General features: G+C 33.2%; 1 protein-coding gene across 4 annotated transcripts in view; it reads left to right on the top strand.

The window, feature by feature from the left end:
* The window catches only part of PHF14 (PHD finger protein 14), a 200,755-nt gene that overhangs the window by 20,864 nt on the left and 163,992 nt on the right, over positions 1-15,899 (top strand). For all 4 annotated transcript variants that reach the window (XM_024767099.1, XM_024767098.1, XM_024767097.1 and 1 more), the window contains exons 5-7: positions 7,529-7,688; positions 12,507-12,618; positions 15,182-15,319. In XM_024767099.1, coding sequence (XP_024622867.1) covers positions 7,529-7,688; positions 12,507-12,618; positions 15,182-15,319 — 410 coding nt within the window. The remainder of the gene's footprint in view (positions 1-7,528; positions 7,689-12,506; positions 12,619-15,181; positions 15,320-15,899) is intronic.

The raw sequence follows: 15,899 nt of genomic DNA, 5'->3' as shown, positions 1-15,899 counted from the left end.
TTTCTGGAATGACACCCCATTAGTTCTCCTGATGTGTCTAGAGCTATTAAAAGTTCATAATGATACTTGTGCTTCAGATGAATAGTCTCAATAATGGCAAATCTACTTTCTTTCTAAGGAAGCTTTGATTTTTTAGAAACAGCCATAAAATCTTTCTGAGTCAAGGCAGACAAAGAAGATTATCAAACTGAGTGGTAATTTCATTTAGGTCAGAAGCAAGTTGTGTCTATAAAGTCATGTAGCATTTTTTCTTGTGTTATTCATTTAAATGGCTCTGATGGCACTTGAGCATTTGCTAATGATTGCTCATTTTTCTCCCAAGACTAACTCATTAGAATAGGGGAACTATTTTTATTATGAGAGAAGGAAGAAGGGAAGACACGGAAAGGGAAATTAATACTCCTGAGTGTGATGCTTTGTAGGCTTTTTGGGAGCAAGCTAATATGTGGAAAAAATAAATAGGGAAAACAATAAATAGAGAAACTGAGTAGTTTCTCTATTCAGAAACTGAATATGTTGTAGTATAATTGCTTTGTTGGGAGTATTGTTAATTCTGTGAACTTCAGATACGTTCAAAGTTAAAGATGCAAATTGTAAATCAAAGTAAAAAATAAATCTTGAGTTTTTTTATTTTATTGTTACTACTTTCTTCCTTTAGTATAATTTTCCCTTTCTCTCATTAATTTTGGAGTTTCTTTTGTATGATTGTGATTATATAATTCTCTTTCTCACTTTCTTAGTAGCTTTTCTTTCTTTTCTTAGTAGTAGTATTAGAGCTAATATCTTGAAAGATTCCTAGTTTTGGCGATTTTAAATGATCTCTTTTGGTTTAAGGGAGAAGTGTTATTAAACATCAATGTATATTTTTATAAACCTAATGAATTAAAGTTATGATTAATATAGTGTTCTAATAAAATTGTTATTCCCTGTTTGTTAGTAAACATACCAAATATGGTATTTGGGATCCTTTTTAATGTAATTTCCTGTAGGTCATTTTTATCTACTAGTGCAAAAGATTCCTTGCCAAATATAACTATTCGTTTGAGGAGGGGTTGTTTTAATATGGATATACTCCCGACTTTTCCATTTAAGTTTTTTTAGTAGCACTTGGATAGCATCACTAAGAAATTGTGTTGATTAGTAGATCTGTGAAGACTTTTTCATCTTCCACTAGCTTTGTAGCAGTCTTGTCTACTAAATAGAAAAAGAAAAAAAAAACACATCAAACCCTGCTTAATAATCTTTGGTTACGTGGTTGAATTTCTCTTTTGAGGAAAAGTAATAATAATCCTCAGTACAGTAATGTGCAGCCTGATCAGCATATATATATCCTGGAGATGTTTTGGGTCAAGTCTTACTGACACTGTTATGCACTGTTGCCACCCCATATTAATTGGAACCTGGGTTGAAAAAATATGTAATGATGTGTGACCTGGTCCAAATAATGTAGATTTTTTTGTTTTTTATCTTTCTTCTAGGTGGACCATGGTCTTACTCCCTTTTAGCTTTTATTTTGTTGAGGATTTTTGCATCTATGTTCGTCAGTGATACTGGCCTGTAGTTTTCTTTGTGACATCTTTGTCTGGTTTTGGTATCAGGGTGATGGTGGCCTCATAGAATGAGTTTAGGAGTGTTCCTCCCTCCGCTATATTTTGGAAGAGTTTGAGAAAGATAGGTGTTAGCTCTTCTCTAAATGTTTGATAGAATTCACCTGTGAAGCCATCTGGTTGTGCACTTTTGTTTGTTGGAAGATTTTTAATCACAGTTCAATTTCAGTGCTTGTGATTGGTCTGTTTATATTTTCTGTTTCTTCCTGGTTCAGTCTCAGTAGGGTGGGGATTTTCTAATTCTATCATTCCTTCTACATTTATCAGGCAGCATTTATTTTGTAGAGAACTTCTCCCCTTTTAGCCTTTTCAGTATTACTGTGGTCTCACACATTATCATCTACAACCTCATTACTCTTTGTGATGCTTAGATTGTCCATATTTGACCAGTGAAGAGCCCCTTTCATCAGGCTCTTACTTACATGCACGTGTGCACATATGCATATGCATATTTGCACAGTCCCTGCCCTGCAATAAGTAAATAAATAAGATAAATTCCATGGGATTTTCCTCCCGTATAACTCACTTTATTTCACTCATCTCTTTATTTCAATCACTCATCTCTTAATCTTGAGATTCTTTTCATATGAGTACATATGGATATTTTCTTATTATTTTTTTAATGGTATGTATTTAGCTATAGAGTGGTTCAACCATAATGTATTTACTTTTTTTGTTTGTAGTTTTTTGCTTATATATAGTGCTAACGAATATGTCATATACATGTAATAATTTCTGTGGGGTAGATTCCTAGAATGAATCAAAAGGTAAGTACATTTAAACTTTTAACAAACTTTGCCAGATTGCCCTTCAAAAAGACTGTATTTATTTGTGTTCTTACCAACAGTGTACAAACTACTTGATAACTCTGCAACACTGCATATTAATAAATTAAAAAAATATTTTGGAGACCATCTCTTAATTATGTGTTCACTTTATTTGTATTGAAGTTTGGTATCTGTGGCTATTTTCTTTTTTCTGTTACTTTCTATATATTTCTCTTGTCATTTCTTGTCTTTTTCTCATTGACTTTTTGGAATTTTTTTATTAATGTTAATCTTTTGTTAGCTATATGTGTTACAAATAGTTTTCGTCCTTGTGAATACTTTTTCCACCCTGTTCTGTACCTTTTAACTTTGTAATATTTTTCACTGTTTAGAATGTTCATTTTTATACACATATGTAGATATTCCTCTGATACTTTTAAAGTTCCAAAATGAATTTTTATCTAAAATTAATGAATTCAGAAGAAGTGAAATTTTCTAAGGCATAATAGGAAACTAGTGTTGCTAGGTTTTATGTTTCTGGTTTTGGTTTTCAATCAGGTGCCTAAGTGACAGACTTCTGTATTGTAAATCGGCCATGCAGCTTTTCCTTAAACATTTCATGGTTAAACATGAACGTATTAAATGTTTTATTTTAGAGAAAGCTAATTCTCCTTCATAATATATTGCATGAATAGTAAATAAAATGTGAGAACTATAGAACAGAGAAGATAAAACATTTCTAACAGTCCTAATATCCAGACAACCATAGTTAGTGCTTTTGTGTATTTGCTTTATCATTTCTTTTTCTTTTTTCCCTTTTAAAAAAAAATATACTTATGGCTTAAGTAATTATAATTTAGGTAAGTTTTTTAAAAAATTAATTAATTTATTTATTTTAATTTTGGCTGTGTTGTGTCTTTCTTGCTGTGCGCGGGCTTTCTCTAGTTGCAGCGAGAGGAGGCTACTCTTCATTGCGGTGCACGGGCTTCTCACTGCAGTGGCTTCTCTTGTTGCAGAGCATGGGTTCTAGGCATGCGGGCTTCAGTAGTTGCAGCACGCAGTCTCCATAGTTGTGGCTCATGGGTTCTAGAGCACAGGCTCAGTAGTTGCGGCGCAGTGGCTTAGTTGCTCTGCGGCATGTGGAATCTTCCTGCACCAGGGTTCGAACCCATGTCCCCTGCATTGGCAGGCGGATTCTTAACCACTGTGCCACCAGGGAAGTCCTAGGTAAGTTTTTAAGTTGAGATTTTGCTAAAAGATAGTTTTCCAAATGTGGTTATTAAATGTATAACTGTCTATTTTTCAGAGTACTTATTTCATCTAAGTGTAGATGAATTTCTTTTTTGTTTGGGTTGCAGCTTGTCACTTAGTATAAGCACCTTTGTGACAAGATCTTGTAACTGACTTGTAATAGTAGGGTACCCCTGACTGTGATGTCAGTTATCCTGATGTACTGATTGTACTGTCTGAAGAAAAATGTCACCTACATGTCATAGTACATGACAGAGCATTAGGTAGCACACTTGCCAGCAATGCATTAAATAAGGTCTACTAAGATGTTTTCCCCCCTTTGTTTATTTTTCAGTCTGCTGTTAGCCTAGCCCTAGACTATTTTTATTTCTTAGCATATGCAAAAATATATTCTTATGAGTGTTTATTGGGTAGTAAAGTATGTTCAAGTTATAACCATTTGGACTTTATATGTGAGCAGGCACTTTTGCTCTTTTATGCTTTAGGATATATTTGTGACAGGTATCATGCATGTTATAAGTTCTTTTCTCATAAACAACAATATTACTCAATTTAAAATCTTTTATTTTAGTGGGTTTTGTAATCAGAGTTCTAGTGATAGGATGTTAAGTACAGAAAAATGTTTTAAATTTCAAAATGGCAAATTTTTTGTTCCTGTTTTTTAATTTTCTGTACTGAGAGATAGTTAGAATAGATGCTAAATACTTACTGCAGATGAGGTAACTCAGCCTTAGAGATGTGGTTTGTGTACAGCTACATAGCTAGAAAGTAGAAGACTGTAGGTCTTTTGATCTCCCATGCCAGGCTGAATGGGAATATTTCCACTAATTTGGGTTATACGTATTCTTGTATAACTCAAAACAATTGTAAGCACATTTTATATTATTTTGCATTAAATATGATTTGTATAAGTTGCATGTACTACCCAGAGGTTGATTGTTAGACAGTCATAGAACCATGTTTTCTCTGTTTACCCATTTAAAAACATGGAAAACCTATATGAAATAGGTTTTATATATCTATAAATTTTTTATTTTATATGTTTACCCATATAAAAGACTTTTTTTCTGTAATCATATTGAAAGTGTACTTTTTGCATCTTTTACTCAAAATTAGATAGGTAGAAGAGAATAAACCTTGTTTTATGGTAGTTTAAATTCTTTTGTCTATGGAAGAAAAAATATTTAAAAATGTATTTAGTCATTAATTAAAATGGATTAGAGTGGATATAAATGCTAGAACTTTGTTCTAGAGCTCAGTAAACCCAAAAGGTATGGCAGAGAAATAGGGGGAAAGTGGCAGGGCAAAGTGGAAATAGGGGAAAAGTGGCAAGTAAAGAACTCTGTAAAGGTAATAACACAGTGTGGATTATTTTTCAAGGGCAGTGAAGCTGAAGAAGAAATACTTATCCACTTGCTGCTTGTTCTTTGTGCTTATATAATACCAGTCTGCTAGGTTACAAAGTAGGAATTTCCTAGGTTGAAATCACTTCTCAGGTTGTTTGTAGGTGGTTTAATCATTATGCAGGTGTTTGTCAGGTGTGTGGTATATTCTTTAAAAATTAGAATTGAAACTGCTTTATTCTAAAAGAGTGAACTGCTGTGATTTACCTTGATATTGGTGAATGAGATGAATAAAATGGATAGTCACTTGGCGGTTTCATAATCTTGGGACTTTGTGTGAATACAAATGAAAGAATTTGCCTCGAAGGAATATTATTTTGTAAAGAAAATAGACTTTTCTCTTTGTAGTATTGCATAACCTTTTGAGAAATCAAATTGACTGTTTTTATTGTTTTATGAATTTTTTGAATAAAATGTTTTGCTTACTGTTGCCTTTACTGAAGAATATTCTTCTATTGGTGATGGTTAATAATAGCTACTCCCAGAAGAAAATTTTATTTCTTTTTCATTTTATAATTTATCATTTAAAAAATGTATATCTAAACAGAAGTGATGAAGTTGATAATTATTACCAAGCACAATTTAATTATATTAAAGAAATTAATAGTTTGATTCCTTTTCTTATCTTGTGCATGATAGTCTAGCTCCTTTAAAATCTTTTCTCTGGCATTCTTTTGTATGACTTTTCAGATTATGTTAAGTTTCACCATTATAAAGCCTTTGAATAACATAAACTTGACAATAATTAAGGGATTTGCGTGAGGCAGCTTATGTAAATCACAGTTGCAAACAAATCTTTAGTTTTCTGCCTACTACGATATTTTAATATAATCTATATGGAGTGGTACTACTGTGTGAATAAAATACTTATGCAGGACTGTTGACCTATTAACGACATCTAGTAAATTAATGTTGGTAGTTTAAAATTGTTTATTAATGTGTATGGTTCTTTTTCTTTCTGGGTGACTTGTTCAACTCAGTATTTATTTACATACTTATTTATTTTTTTTAACTTGGATGTCTTTGGTGGTTATGTGAAGATGCTTTTCAACAGGCTCCTGTTGTCTGTGTAGTGTATAACCAGTTTCAGTAATCACATGATCTTACATTGGATGCATATAAACTTACCTACATGGTGAGTCCTTTTGAGAGATGCTTGTTACTTATATATGTTTCTCATAGTGGTTTTTTTAATGGCTTCAGTTTATTGAAGGGTACTTTGGGTACTTAGTGCCCTTTCGAGTTTGGCACTAAGACTAGCCTCTTAGAATAAACCTGGTGAAAAGTATCCTGGGAAGGTTGATTATAGGCTATATGTAGAAGTGACCTGTCTTGACAGGAAATAAATGTGTCTTAGGATATCAGAGAAATCCCCAAGCCTAAAGATGATGGGGCATACATTGGAACTAGAATAAGATTGTAATCTTTTAAATTACTACATATACATTAAATTATTTTTCTTAAGTATGTTTTGTCATTAGGGCAGTGTCTTCCTTTCTGGAAAAAAAGTTAGATAATATGAAGTTTGTGGTATATCCAGCACTATTTAGGTAAAAGAAAACAATTTAGGAGTCATGACTATTGTAGTCACCAGGGAGGTACTCTTTATTACAAGCCATCAATAATGGTTGATGTTCTACTCTAAAATGTAAAGAACTATGCTACATTATCTTCTTTGTTTGGTATGTTCATGAGGATGTTTAAAATTTTTTAAATCACATTAGCTGCTTAAATAATTTAACCCTCAGAGTATCGAGTTATCAGTGAATGAAAAGAGGAAAAAGCATTCTCTTTTCATTCATTTCAGTTATGGATACATTTTTACAGAAGATAGAAAAATTATAAATGTTTAAAAAGATCAAATACCTTGTATAGTTCTAGACTGGCTCAGCTGTGAATAGAACTCACTTGTCTAACTCTAGTCTGAACTATTCAAATTGTTCTATAGCCTTAATTTATGTGTGTGCGTGTTTCTGTATTATTTTCCTTTTACTAATACTAACTTTGCATTTGTGGTTGTATGAATTTGTGTTTTAATCTGCCACCTCCAAAATTAGATCAGAGGCATTTTGTTTGTATGTTTTACATGATCATGGTCTTTTATATATGTGTTCAGTACAAAGGGAGCTCAAAAATATTTACTAATTAATAGTTCATAGACTAAATAGTTCTGATTTCTTTTTAATGAAAATGCATATTTTTATATATTTTTTTAATTAAAAAATTTTTTAAAGAACCTTAAAATTTCCTCCTTCTGTAATGCTTTCCAGTAGGTCTAAAATTATCTTAAAGAGTCATTTATTTCATTGCATATACTGTGGTAGGTGAAAAAATATTTTTATAAAATGATTTCACTTCTGTGTTTTGACTTTAATATTCTTATAAACCATTAATTTTTCAGAATTTTTCTCTACTTCCTTTCCCTTTTTCTTTTGTAACTTTATAAATGTGAGTTTAAAAAATAAACTCTATTTAATCATACTCTTTTTTTTTCTTTTAGGTTGTTATGGAGTTGATGGAGAGAGTGACTCTATTATGAGTTCAGCTTCTGAAAACTCCACTGAACCTTGGTTTTGTGATGCCTGTAAATGTGGTGTTTCCCCTAGCTGTGAACTATGTCCCAATCAGGATGGAATTTTCAAGGAGACAGATGCTGGAAGGTTGATGTCATAATTCTGTTGGGTTAATATGCCTGCTTTATAATGAGTATGCTTCTGACTATTTTTCTATTTATGATTTTCTGAGTTACACACTTTCATTTGATTGCTTCTTTGTGTCTTTTTGGCATAGAGTAAATAGACAAGAGGCTACAGATCAGGGCAGGGAGGAGAAAAGATCATTTATTGAGGATCTGCATTTGCCTTTATAACCCATAATCCCATTTAATCTTAGTAATGACCATATGATAAGAGAGCTGGTGAAGTTTCCTATTTTATAGGTAGTACCTAAGGCTCAGATCATTACATAGTTTTAATTTGAACAAGTCCATAGTTAAATTTGAACTCAGATCTGTTTGACTTCAAGCGTGTATCAGGAAACAGAACCCATACAGTGATTTTAAAAGGGGATGTTTAGTGTAAAGAGTTACTAAGCTATGATAAACAGTAACCATAAGATATAAAAGAACTTTAAAGAATAATACCGTAGGGCTGAGGGAGAATATCCAGGCAATGACAAACTTGGAATGAAGGCACCTTCCCCAAGGCTGGGGTTCAGGCCTTGTTAGAGAAACTGTAGTTCCAGCCTACTGGATGGCAGAGAAGTTGGATGGTTTGCCTGGGTCACTACCTAGTCTACAGTTCTTGGCAAGTGGGTGGCTGGGCAGTGGTTCAAAGCCTGGAGTGTATGGTGTCTGTGTTGAGAGGCCCACAGAAAAGTGATCTCCAGCCTGGGCCTGCAGGATCACTGAGGGACGATGCATGTGGTGGGGCAGAGCACTGGCGGATGTCCTCTTCCCATCCTGCAGAGAAGCCCCTTCCTCCTACAGTGCCTTCTACCACTCCCTACTGAGACAGCTTAGTATGATATGATGCTTACTGTAAAGGAGAAATGCTGAAGGGATTCTGTTCATTGTTGCAAAGTAGATATTGAAGGGTGGATTTGGGCTGAGAGGCAATAAATTGATAACTGGCACAAAGACCTATGTTCTTTTCACTATATTCACACTCATCTTTATTACCACATTTGAGCAGTTGTCATCATCATAGCGTTGGCATCTTTCATGTTTTTTTTCTAAGGAGACTACCAACTAGGATGGGTGACTGATGTATAAGAGTAGTTTCTAACCTTTTATATTTTATGGATCACTACTTACCCTCCTCCCCCATGTAAGAGGGGGTGCTCAATTTTTTATTTTGCCACATATGTATATTTCAGTATTTTTACGAAACATTTAATATTTTAACAAGAATAACAAAATAACTTATACAAATTATCACCATTATTTTTCATATTAACATCTTGAAAAGGATAGGATACATTTTATCCCAAAATAAAGGACAGTCTTTTAAATTTAATAAATTTTTTTTAGTAAAGTAAAAAATATTTTTCTTATTTTTCTCATTTTTACCTCAATTGGTGGACAGGGCCTTGAGAAGTATTGCCATACAAGATTGCTGGGATTGCATAGGGTCTACCATGGAATCTTAAGAGAACCCTGTGTTGATGTTTAGGAAAAATGACTAAAAATCTTACCTCTTGTCTGACATAAGCTCATCCCCCAAATAAAATAAATATATAACAAATTATTTGATGTATTGACTTGAGTCTCTGGTCTGTATCGTGGACATGAGCATTATTTTATGTTTGTAGTGACTTTGGCCTAGAATTAGGGAATTTAGTACAACATGAAAAGCGTGTACTTTCAGGTTGGACCACCTATATTTGAATTCTAGTCTTTTCTTACTGTGATTTTAGATTTAACCATTTTATGCCTCAGTTTCCTAGCACTTTTGAGAGAATTAAATGAGATGATTTCTGTAAGCAGTGTAGTTTCTGGAGTGTAGTAAGTGTTTTAATAAATATCTCCTTAGTTCTGCTACTGCTACTACTAGTGATTTTTATTACCAATATTATTCTACTTACTTAAGGTAATCATAGAATACCAACTGCATAAATTCTTTCTTAGTAACTCTTTAGTCCTGAGATTTGAAATTTATGGTGATAAATTGTTGTGAATAAGTATGGCAGCTTTGGAAAACACAGAGCTTCGTTTTAGGGAAGAGCGTTTATTTTACCTTTTTTCTGGTCAGTAATTTGAAATTTCTATTGAAAAGCAACTATAAAGTAGCTCTCTTATCACACTAGTATATAATATGTACTAATACATAGTCCACAAAATAACTTGGAAAGTTTTTCTGAATGAAGAAAAGGGAGGCCTCTTTAACCATTTAGTTTTACTGGGAGATATTTGTATTGACTTCTGTGGATCTTACATGTATGTAGACACCTTCCTTCATGGTGCAGCCTGGCAAGTTTTTTCTATACTGTTTGAACATTTTATTTGTGTTGATGTTCACGCTCACCTGTAGGCTAGTGTGGAAATTACAGGTCTTGATATAGTTTTTTTTTGTTTTTTGTTTTTTTTTTTTTGATATAGTTTGAAGCATGTAATACTAGCTTGAATCAAGGCAAAAAAAGCCAAGAAATTTGACAAGCTATTTAGTATTGTAGCTAAAATGCAAAACAGATGAAAAGAAAGAACAATGCATGGAAAGAATGAAAAAGGTTTTGAAATTGACTTCTATTATGTAGTCTAATTAGACTTTCCCCCCCTCTGTTTCTGATGGGAGCTACAAATTCTACAATAGAAGATGATGTGATTTAATGTGAGAAGACCATCCGCACATTCTTATCATTAAATTTTTATTTTTTTCTTAGGGAGAGTGTTTTATCCTGTGTTAATGATATTAAAAACCTGATTATAGGAAGTATTAGACATACTTTAATATAATAGGGTACCACACCCTATGCTGCAAACATTTCACATAAGTCATTGTAACTTCCAAACGTCCTGCATGGTGCTCCGTTCCTAGTAGACACTTAGTAATTAATTACTGAATGAATAAATGAAGGAATGAAAATAACATCCTGGAAGTGAATTTTTTAATATGTTATAAAGGCACTACAAATACAAGACATTTCAAAATCAAATTTGATTGATGAATATAGTTCCCATTCTGAAATGAGTTTTTTGAGAAGTAGCTTTCTACTTAGTTTGCTTTATTAAAATATGTAAATTTAAAAGAATCTATTAATAGCTTCTATGCTAGAATGACAATTCTGACTCTTTGTTTTTTCGTGGATTTATGGGATGCTTGTTTTCTGCTCCTTTCCCTAATCAACATCTGTCTTCATAGCTCCAAGCAGAATGGATGGTAAAGTAACAAGGAAAATTATTCCTTTTTGATTTCTCAGTTTGTCTTAATTAAAAGGTTCTAAAGTATGTGCAGCTAAACAAATGAACAAAAAACTATATACAACATATATTAAAAAGGACCAAAATTGTCTCAGCTGTTTGATATGTATTTTAATAAAGAGTCAAGTTGGCATCCTCACATGAGTGGTTGGGGGAAATGATACGCTTGTGTGCCAATCACACTGAAATGGCAGTTTAAATCTGTAGTACTGTGTGACTTGTACTAAAACATTTTAAGAAGGTCAGTAGGAAGCAAGCAGCCAGCTGTTGGGTTTATCAAAGATGAACTTGTACAGAGTACAGCAGCATTTAACACACCAGTGGAGCATGAGAAAACTGTGCAAATTAAATTGAGAAAGCAGCTGCTTGTTGAAGATGTGTATCTTTATATTGAACTCCGCAGGATGCATTTGGGAGGTTGGATTAAAACATTTTATCAAGAAAATCACAAAACCTTGGAGTTTTTTCCCAATAAAAAAAGATAATTTTTGAAGATTTGTAACTATTTTCCCCAGTACATCTATAAAGTGATTCTTAGTCTTATTTCTTTAAAACTCATAATGCATCACAAAACAGAACCATGTAGCAATGATAGCCTCTCAAGCTGTGCTAAAGCAAAATTTGTTGTTAATATTTTCACAAGGTTAAGAGATATTTGCCATCTCATTTTTACCCTGTGTCTTGCAGAAGTGATATAGATCTGTTTACATTTCAAAATCTAGTGATCCTGTGTTTTGTTTGATTGTAAGCAAACAGGGTGCCTAATATATTTTTTAAATGTTCAGAGCAGTTTTTAAAAAATAGAATTAGAATCAACTCCTATTTATTTTTTCTGTTTAGTATACTGAAACTGAACATTCTTTGTTTAGTGTTGTAGCATCATTCAGACTTCAAAAAATATATGTGGGGCACATACGTTTTAGTACATAGGTTGTATGGTGAACAGATAAGTTGAATGAAATATGACTTTCTTATGTTATTACAACTGTTCTGTACCATCTTCTAGCAATCAGTTTCAACCTGAGAAGAAATAAAGTTAAGATGCACACCAAAAATTGTTTTAAAATATGTCCTTAAGGATTATCTAGTAGCTTTTAGGAAAAAGTACCAGGAAAGAGCAATTTTATGTGATTTATGCAGAGTAACTTCACAAGTCTCAAATTAGGATCCTTAATTCTCAGAGTGCTTAAAATAATGAATGTGAATACCTTTCCATGCCTATGAAAATGATGTTTCATTGGAATAGTGGTTTTGTGCAAATATTTAAGAATAACAGATAAGTGCAAAGTGTGATGAATTTTAAGTGAAAGGCAATTATAGATGTTAACTCTCACCTTTGGCTAAGCTGCTGGAAAAGTAACGTTTATTGCAGTCCCTTTTTCTGTAAATGATATCATTGTATAGGTGTTCCATATTCTTTAGTTGTGTGTCTGAGATTTTGAAATCTGATCATAAAATTCTTGGAGTAGTTATTTGAGATGACACATAATTTTACATTTATTTTCCTGTGGGCATTTTTTCCAAAGGTCTGATAGCAAAATCATATCTTTTCTCCTTATAGATGGGTTCACATTGTCTGTGCCCTGTATGTTCCTGGTGTAGCCTTTGGAGATATTGACAAATTGCGACCAGTGACACTAACAGAAATGAACTATTCCAAATATGGTGCCAAGGTAAGACAAAGTGTTTTTGATTGTCTAAGAGAAAGTTTTTACATGACTTTTTACTAATATCATGGTTGACTACAGAAATGCTTATTACTAATTGTGCTATTGGAGAGCAGTTAGCACTAAATCATTTAGTATTGATAGTAATTTTCCCAGAGAGCCAATAATGTATAAATTCTTCTATATATTTGTATAACTTGTGGGGTAAAATGGTAGTTAATGCCACTGCTGTTTTCCTCGTATTTAGCACACTGCTTAGTGCATAATGAATTCTCAGACTACACCCTTATTTTTAATCAGTTGGATCAAATACAAGCTTAATTTCTGACTTTACTATTGAAGTGGAATTTATTAAAATTATGAAAAGAGTACAAGAAGCACCCATTATTTTACTTCCACTGCAGAAGGCCAACAGAATTTTTTTTTTTTTTTACTAGCAAATGATCCTCATCCTCCATAGTTTATAAATAGGTTTTTAATTATGACTGAGTTTTAGGATTATAAGTGATAAGATTACTCACTTATGAATTTAAACTTAAATATATAATTATTGCAAACGTCTTTGGAATACTAGAACTAATTAGGCTATGATATATTCTCTTTCCATTACTATGTATTGGGCAGTTGGGAAGGAAAACTCTTAAAGAGCATTAGTAACATATTAAAGGTGGGGTGGGAAACGTACAGATTGTTGGAAAATTCTGATTTAAAATTTTTAAAATTTCACAGTTTCTGCTGTTAATATCCAGAATATCCTCTTCGGGCTTTAAACACCATCCCCATCTGTCACCTTCTACCCTCGAATAATCTTGTGCTTTAGTTTGGGAGGTTGCAGCTTCCCTCTCCAGAATTAGGTAAAGCTTCCAGGCCCTAGTATTGAACTTAACTTTCCTGGTGCTCAAGTAATTGTACACTATCTTGTTACCTCTCTTAAATGCCTTTAAGCTATAATTAACAAAATAATTTGTCCACATTTTCTAGTTGAGTAGGACTAATACAAATTACCTGGTCCAGCAGTGTTGGAAATGGAAGTTACTACCTTTTGAGGGCAGTTTTATAATTCAAGAGCACAGAGTCTAGAAGGGAGTAGCTTCCAACTTTTTCATTAAGCACATGTTTTTACCATAAATATAAATCTAGAAGCAATTAAAGAACAGTAACCAGATATTACTTCATATAACTGAGACCAGCAGTGACCTCTGGATTGAAAAGGAGAGTCATTAAATGTATAATTATTAGCTGATTATTTTCATTATCACCTGCTTTTGTTTTGAAGTATTACTGGGACATGGAGTCAAAAAATTACGTACTCTCTAGCTCATCTGCAAAATCAAACCCAGTGCTGTGAATTATATCTGGGATAGCTCTCTAGATCACATTGTCTATCCATTTCCTCCTCCTGATTACTTTCTCCCCTGTGTTCTCAGTTGCTTAGTTCCCTAGCATTTTATTTATTTACTTATTTTTAAATTTATTTATTTATTTTTGGCTGCACTGGGTCTTCGTTGCTGTGCGTGGGCTTTCTCTAGTTGTGGCGAGCATGGGCTACTCTTCGTTGGGTTCACAGGCTTCTCATTGCAGTGGCTTCTCTTTGTTGTGGAGCACAAGTAGGCACGTGGGCTTCAGTAGTTGTGGCTCCCAAGCTCTAGAGCGCAGGCTCAGTAGTTGTGGCACATGGGCTTAATTGATCCGTGGCATGTGGGATCTTCCCAGACCTGGGCTTGAACCCGTGTCCCCTGCATTGGCAGGCTGATTCTCAACCACTGTGCCACCAGGGAAGCCCGTTCCCTTGCATTTTAAATGATTCAAGCAATTGAGGAAGATTCTATTTTCTTTATTAGATTGTTGTACTGTCTTATGAGACTTCATTGTTGGAAATTTTTTCTTTGCGTTCACTTTGAAATCCCTTGCCCAATTTCATCATACTACGTTAAATTAGTCAGGGGACTATCCTAAACAATTTGATTCTGTTCATAGTATTGACATCCTTTAAATAGTTTAATTTCTCCATTTCTCCCTCTCTGACCCCCTCTCCTTCTATCTTTTTTCTTTCTCTCTCTTTCTCAGTTTTTTGGTTTCATGTTTAGATTACTATTTGCTGGAATTTTTACCATACATATACTACTGTTGGTGGAAAAAGACCCATAATTAGGCAGTAGAGTGTCAGGTGTTGGGAATGTTTTCACATCTGTACTCAGAGTCCTGTTCCTGTTATTTTTATTCATTGCTGATATATCAGTTTGGTGCTGTATACCAAGTAGGTACTCGCTAACTGTTATAGTATTAATATGATGTTTTTAGTGTCTCTTGAAACTTTTTAATTTTTTAAAAAATGTTTCTCATTTAATTTACGTAGAATACATTTATTAAGCCGTTCTTCCTTAGTTGTCTACTGGCAATCTTTCACAATTGAGCAGGTTTTTAGCAGGCAAATACTTGCCTATAGTTATTGTTTGTATTGATATACTGTTGGTTCACTATTTGTATTTTGTAGATGCTTTGTATGAGAATGCAGTTTCTGTTCTGGAAATATTTTTGCTCTGAGACTTTTCCTGTTATTCCATTGTAGGAGTGTAGCTTCTGTGAAGACCCTCGTTTTGCTAGAACTGGAGTTTGCATTAGCTGTGATGCAGGGATGTGCAGAGCCTATTTCCACGTGACCTGCGCTCAGAAGGAAGGTCTGCTTTCAGAGGCAGCAGCAGAGGAGGTAGGTTGATTTAAATCCATAGTTGGTGAATATGTTCATGAGACTTCTCATGACTTCATTATATCCTACAACCAGGTATGCATCATAAAATAAATTTACGAGTTTATTCTTAAAATCTTTGTCTAGATCACAGATCTAAAGCTTTAAGAGTAAACAATATATGAGTTTCTTCAGTCTTAAACCTAACCAGACATTTAGAAAACATGTTAAAAATTTTATAGTGAAATCTGACAGATAAAATGAAACATAATTCAAGGTGTTTTAAAGCATTATAATGTCAGCATATTTTATATGAGAATCTGAAATTATATTTGAGTAATAACCTTGCTCTGTTACTCTTTAAATAAAATCATTACCCTGTCTTCAGTCTTCAGTATTTGCATTTCTATTTCTTTACAATTATTTTTAATTCTAAAATTTTCCTACCAGAAATTTACATTAAGCAGTCAGTTGTTTTCATAGTATGTATTCGGGACTCTTTAATATTCTTTCAAGGTCTTTGAGGTCAAAACTGTCTTTATAACAGTATTAAAATAGTATATACTTTTTTTTGCTCCTAATATTCTCCTAATGTAATAGT

This window comes from Neophocaena asiaeorientalis, unplaced genomic scaffold (genome assembly GCF_003031525.2).
Source record: "Neophocaena asiaeorientalis asiaeorientalis breed wild unplaced genomic scaffold, Neophocaena_asiaeorientalis_V1.1 scaffold70, whole genome shotgun sequence".
NCBI classification, from domain to species: domain Eukaryota; kingdom Metazoa; phylum Chordata; class Mammalia; order Artiodactyla; family Phocoenidae; genus Neophocaena; species Neophocaena asiaeorientalis.
The sequence above is the reverse complement of the archived record's forward strand: the minus strand, read 5'-3'. Positions and strand labels throughout refer to the sequence as shown.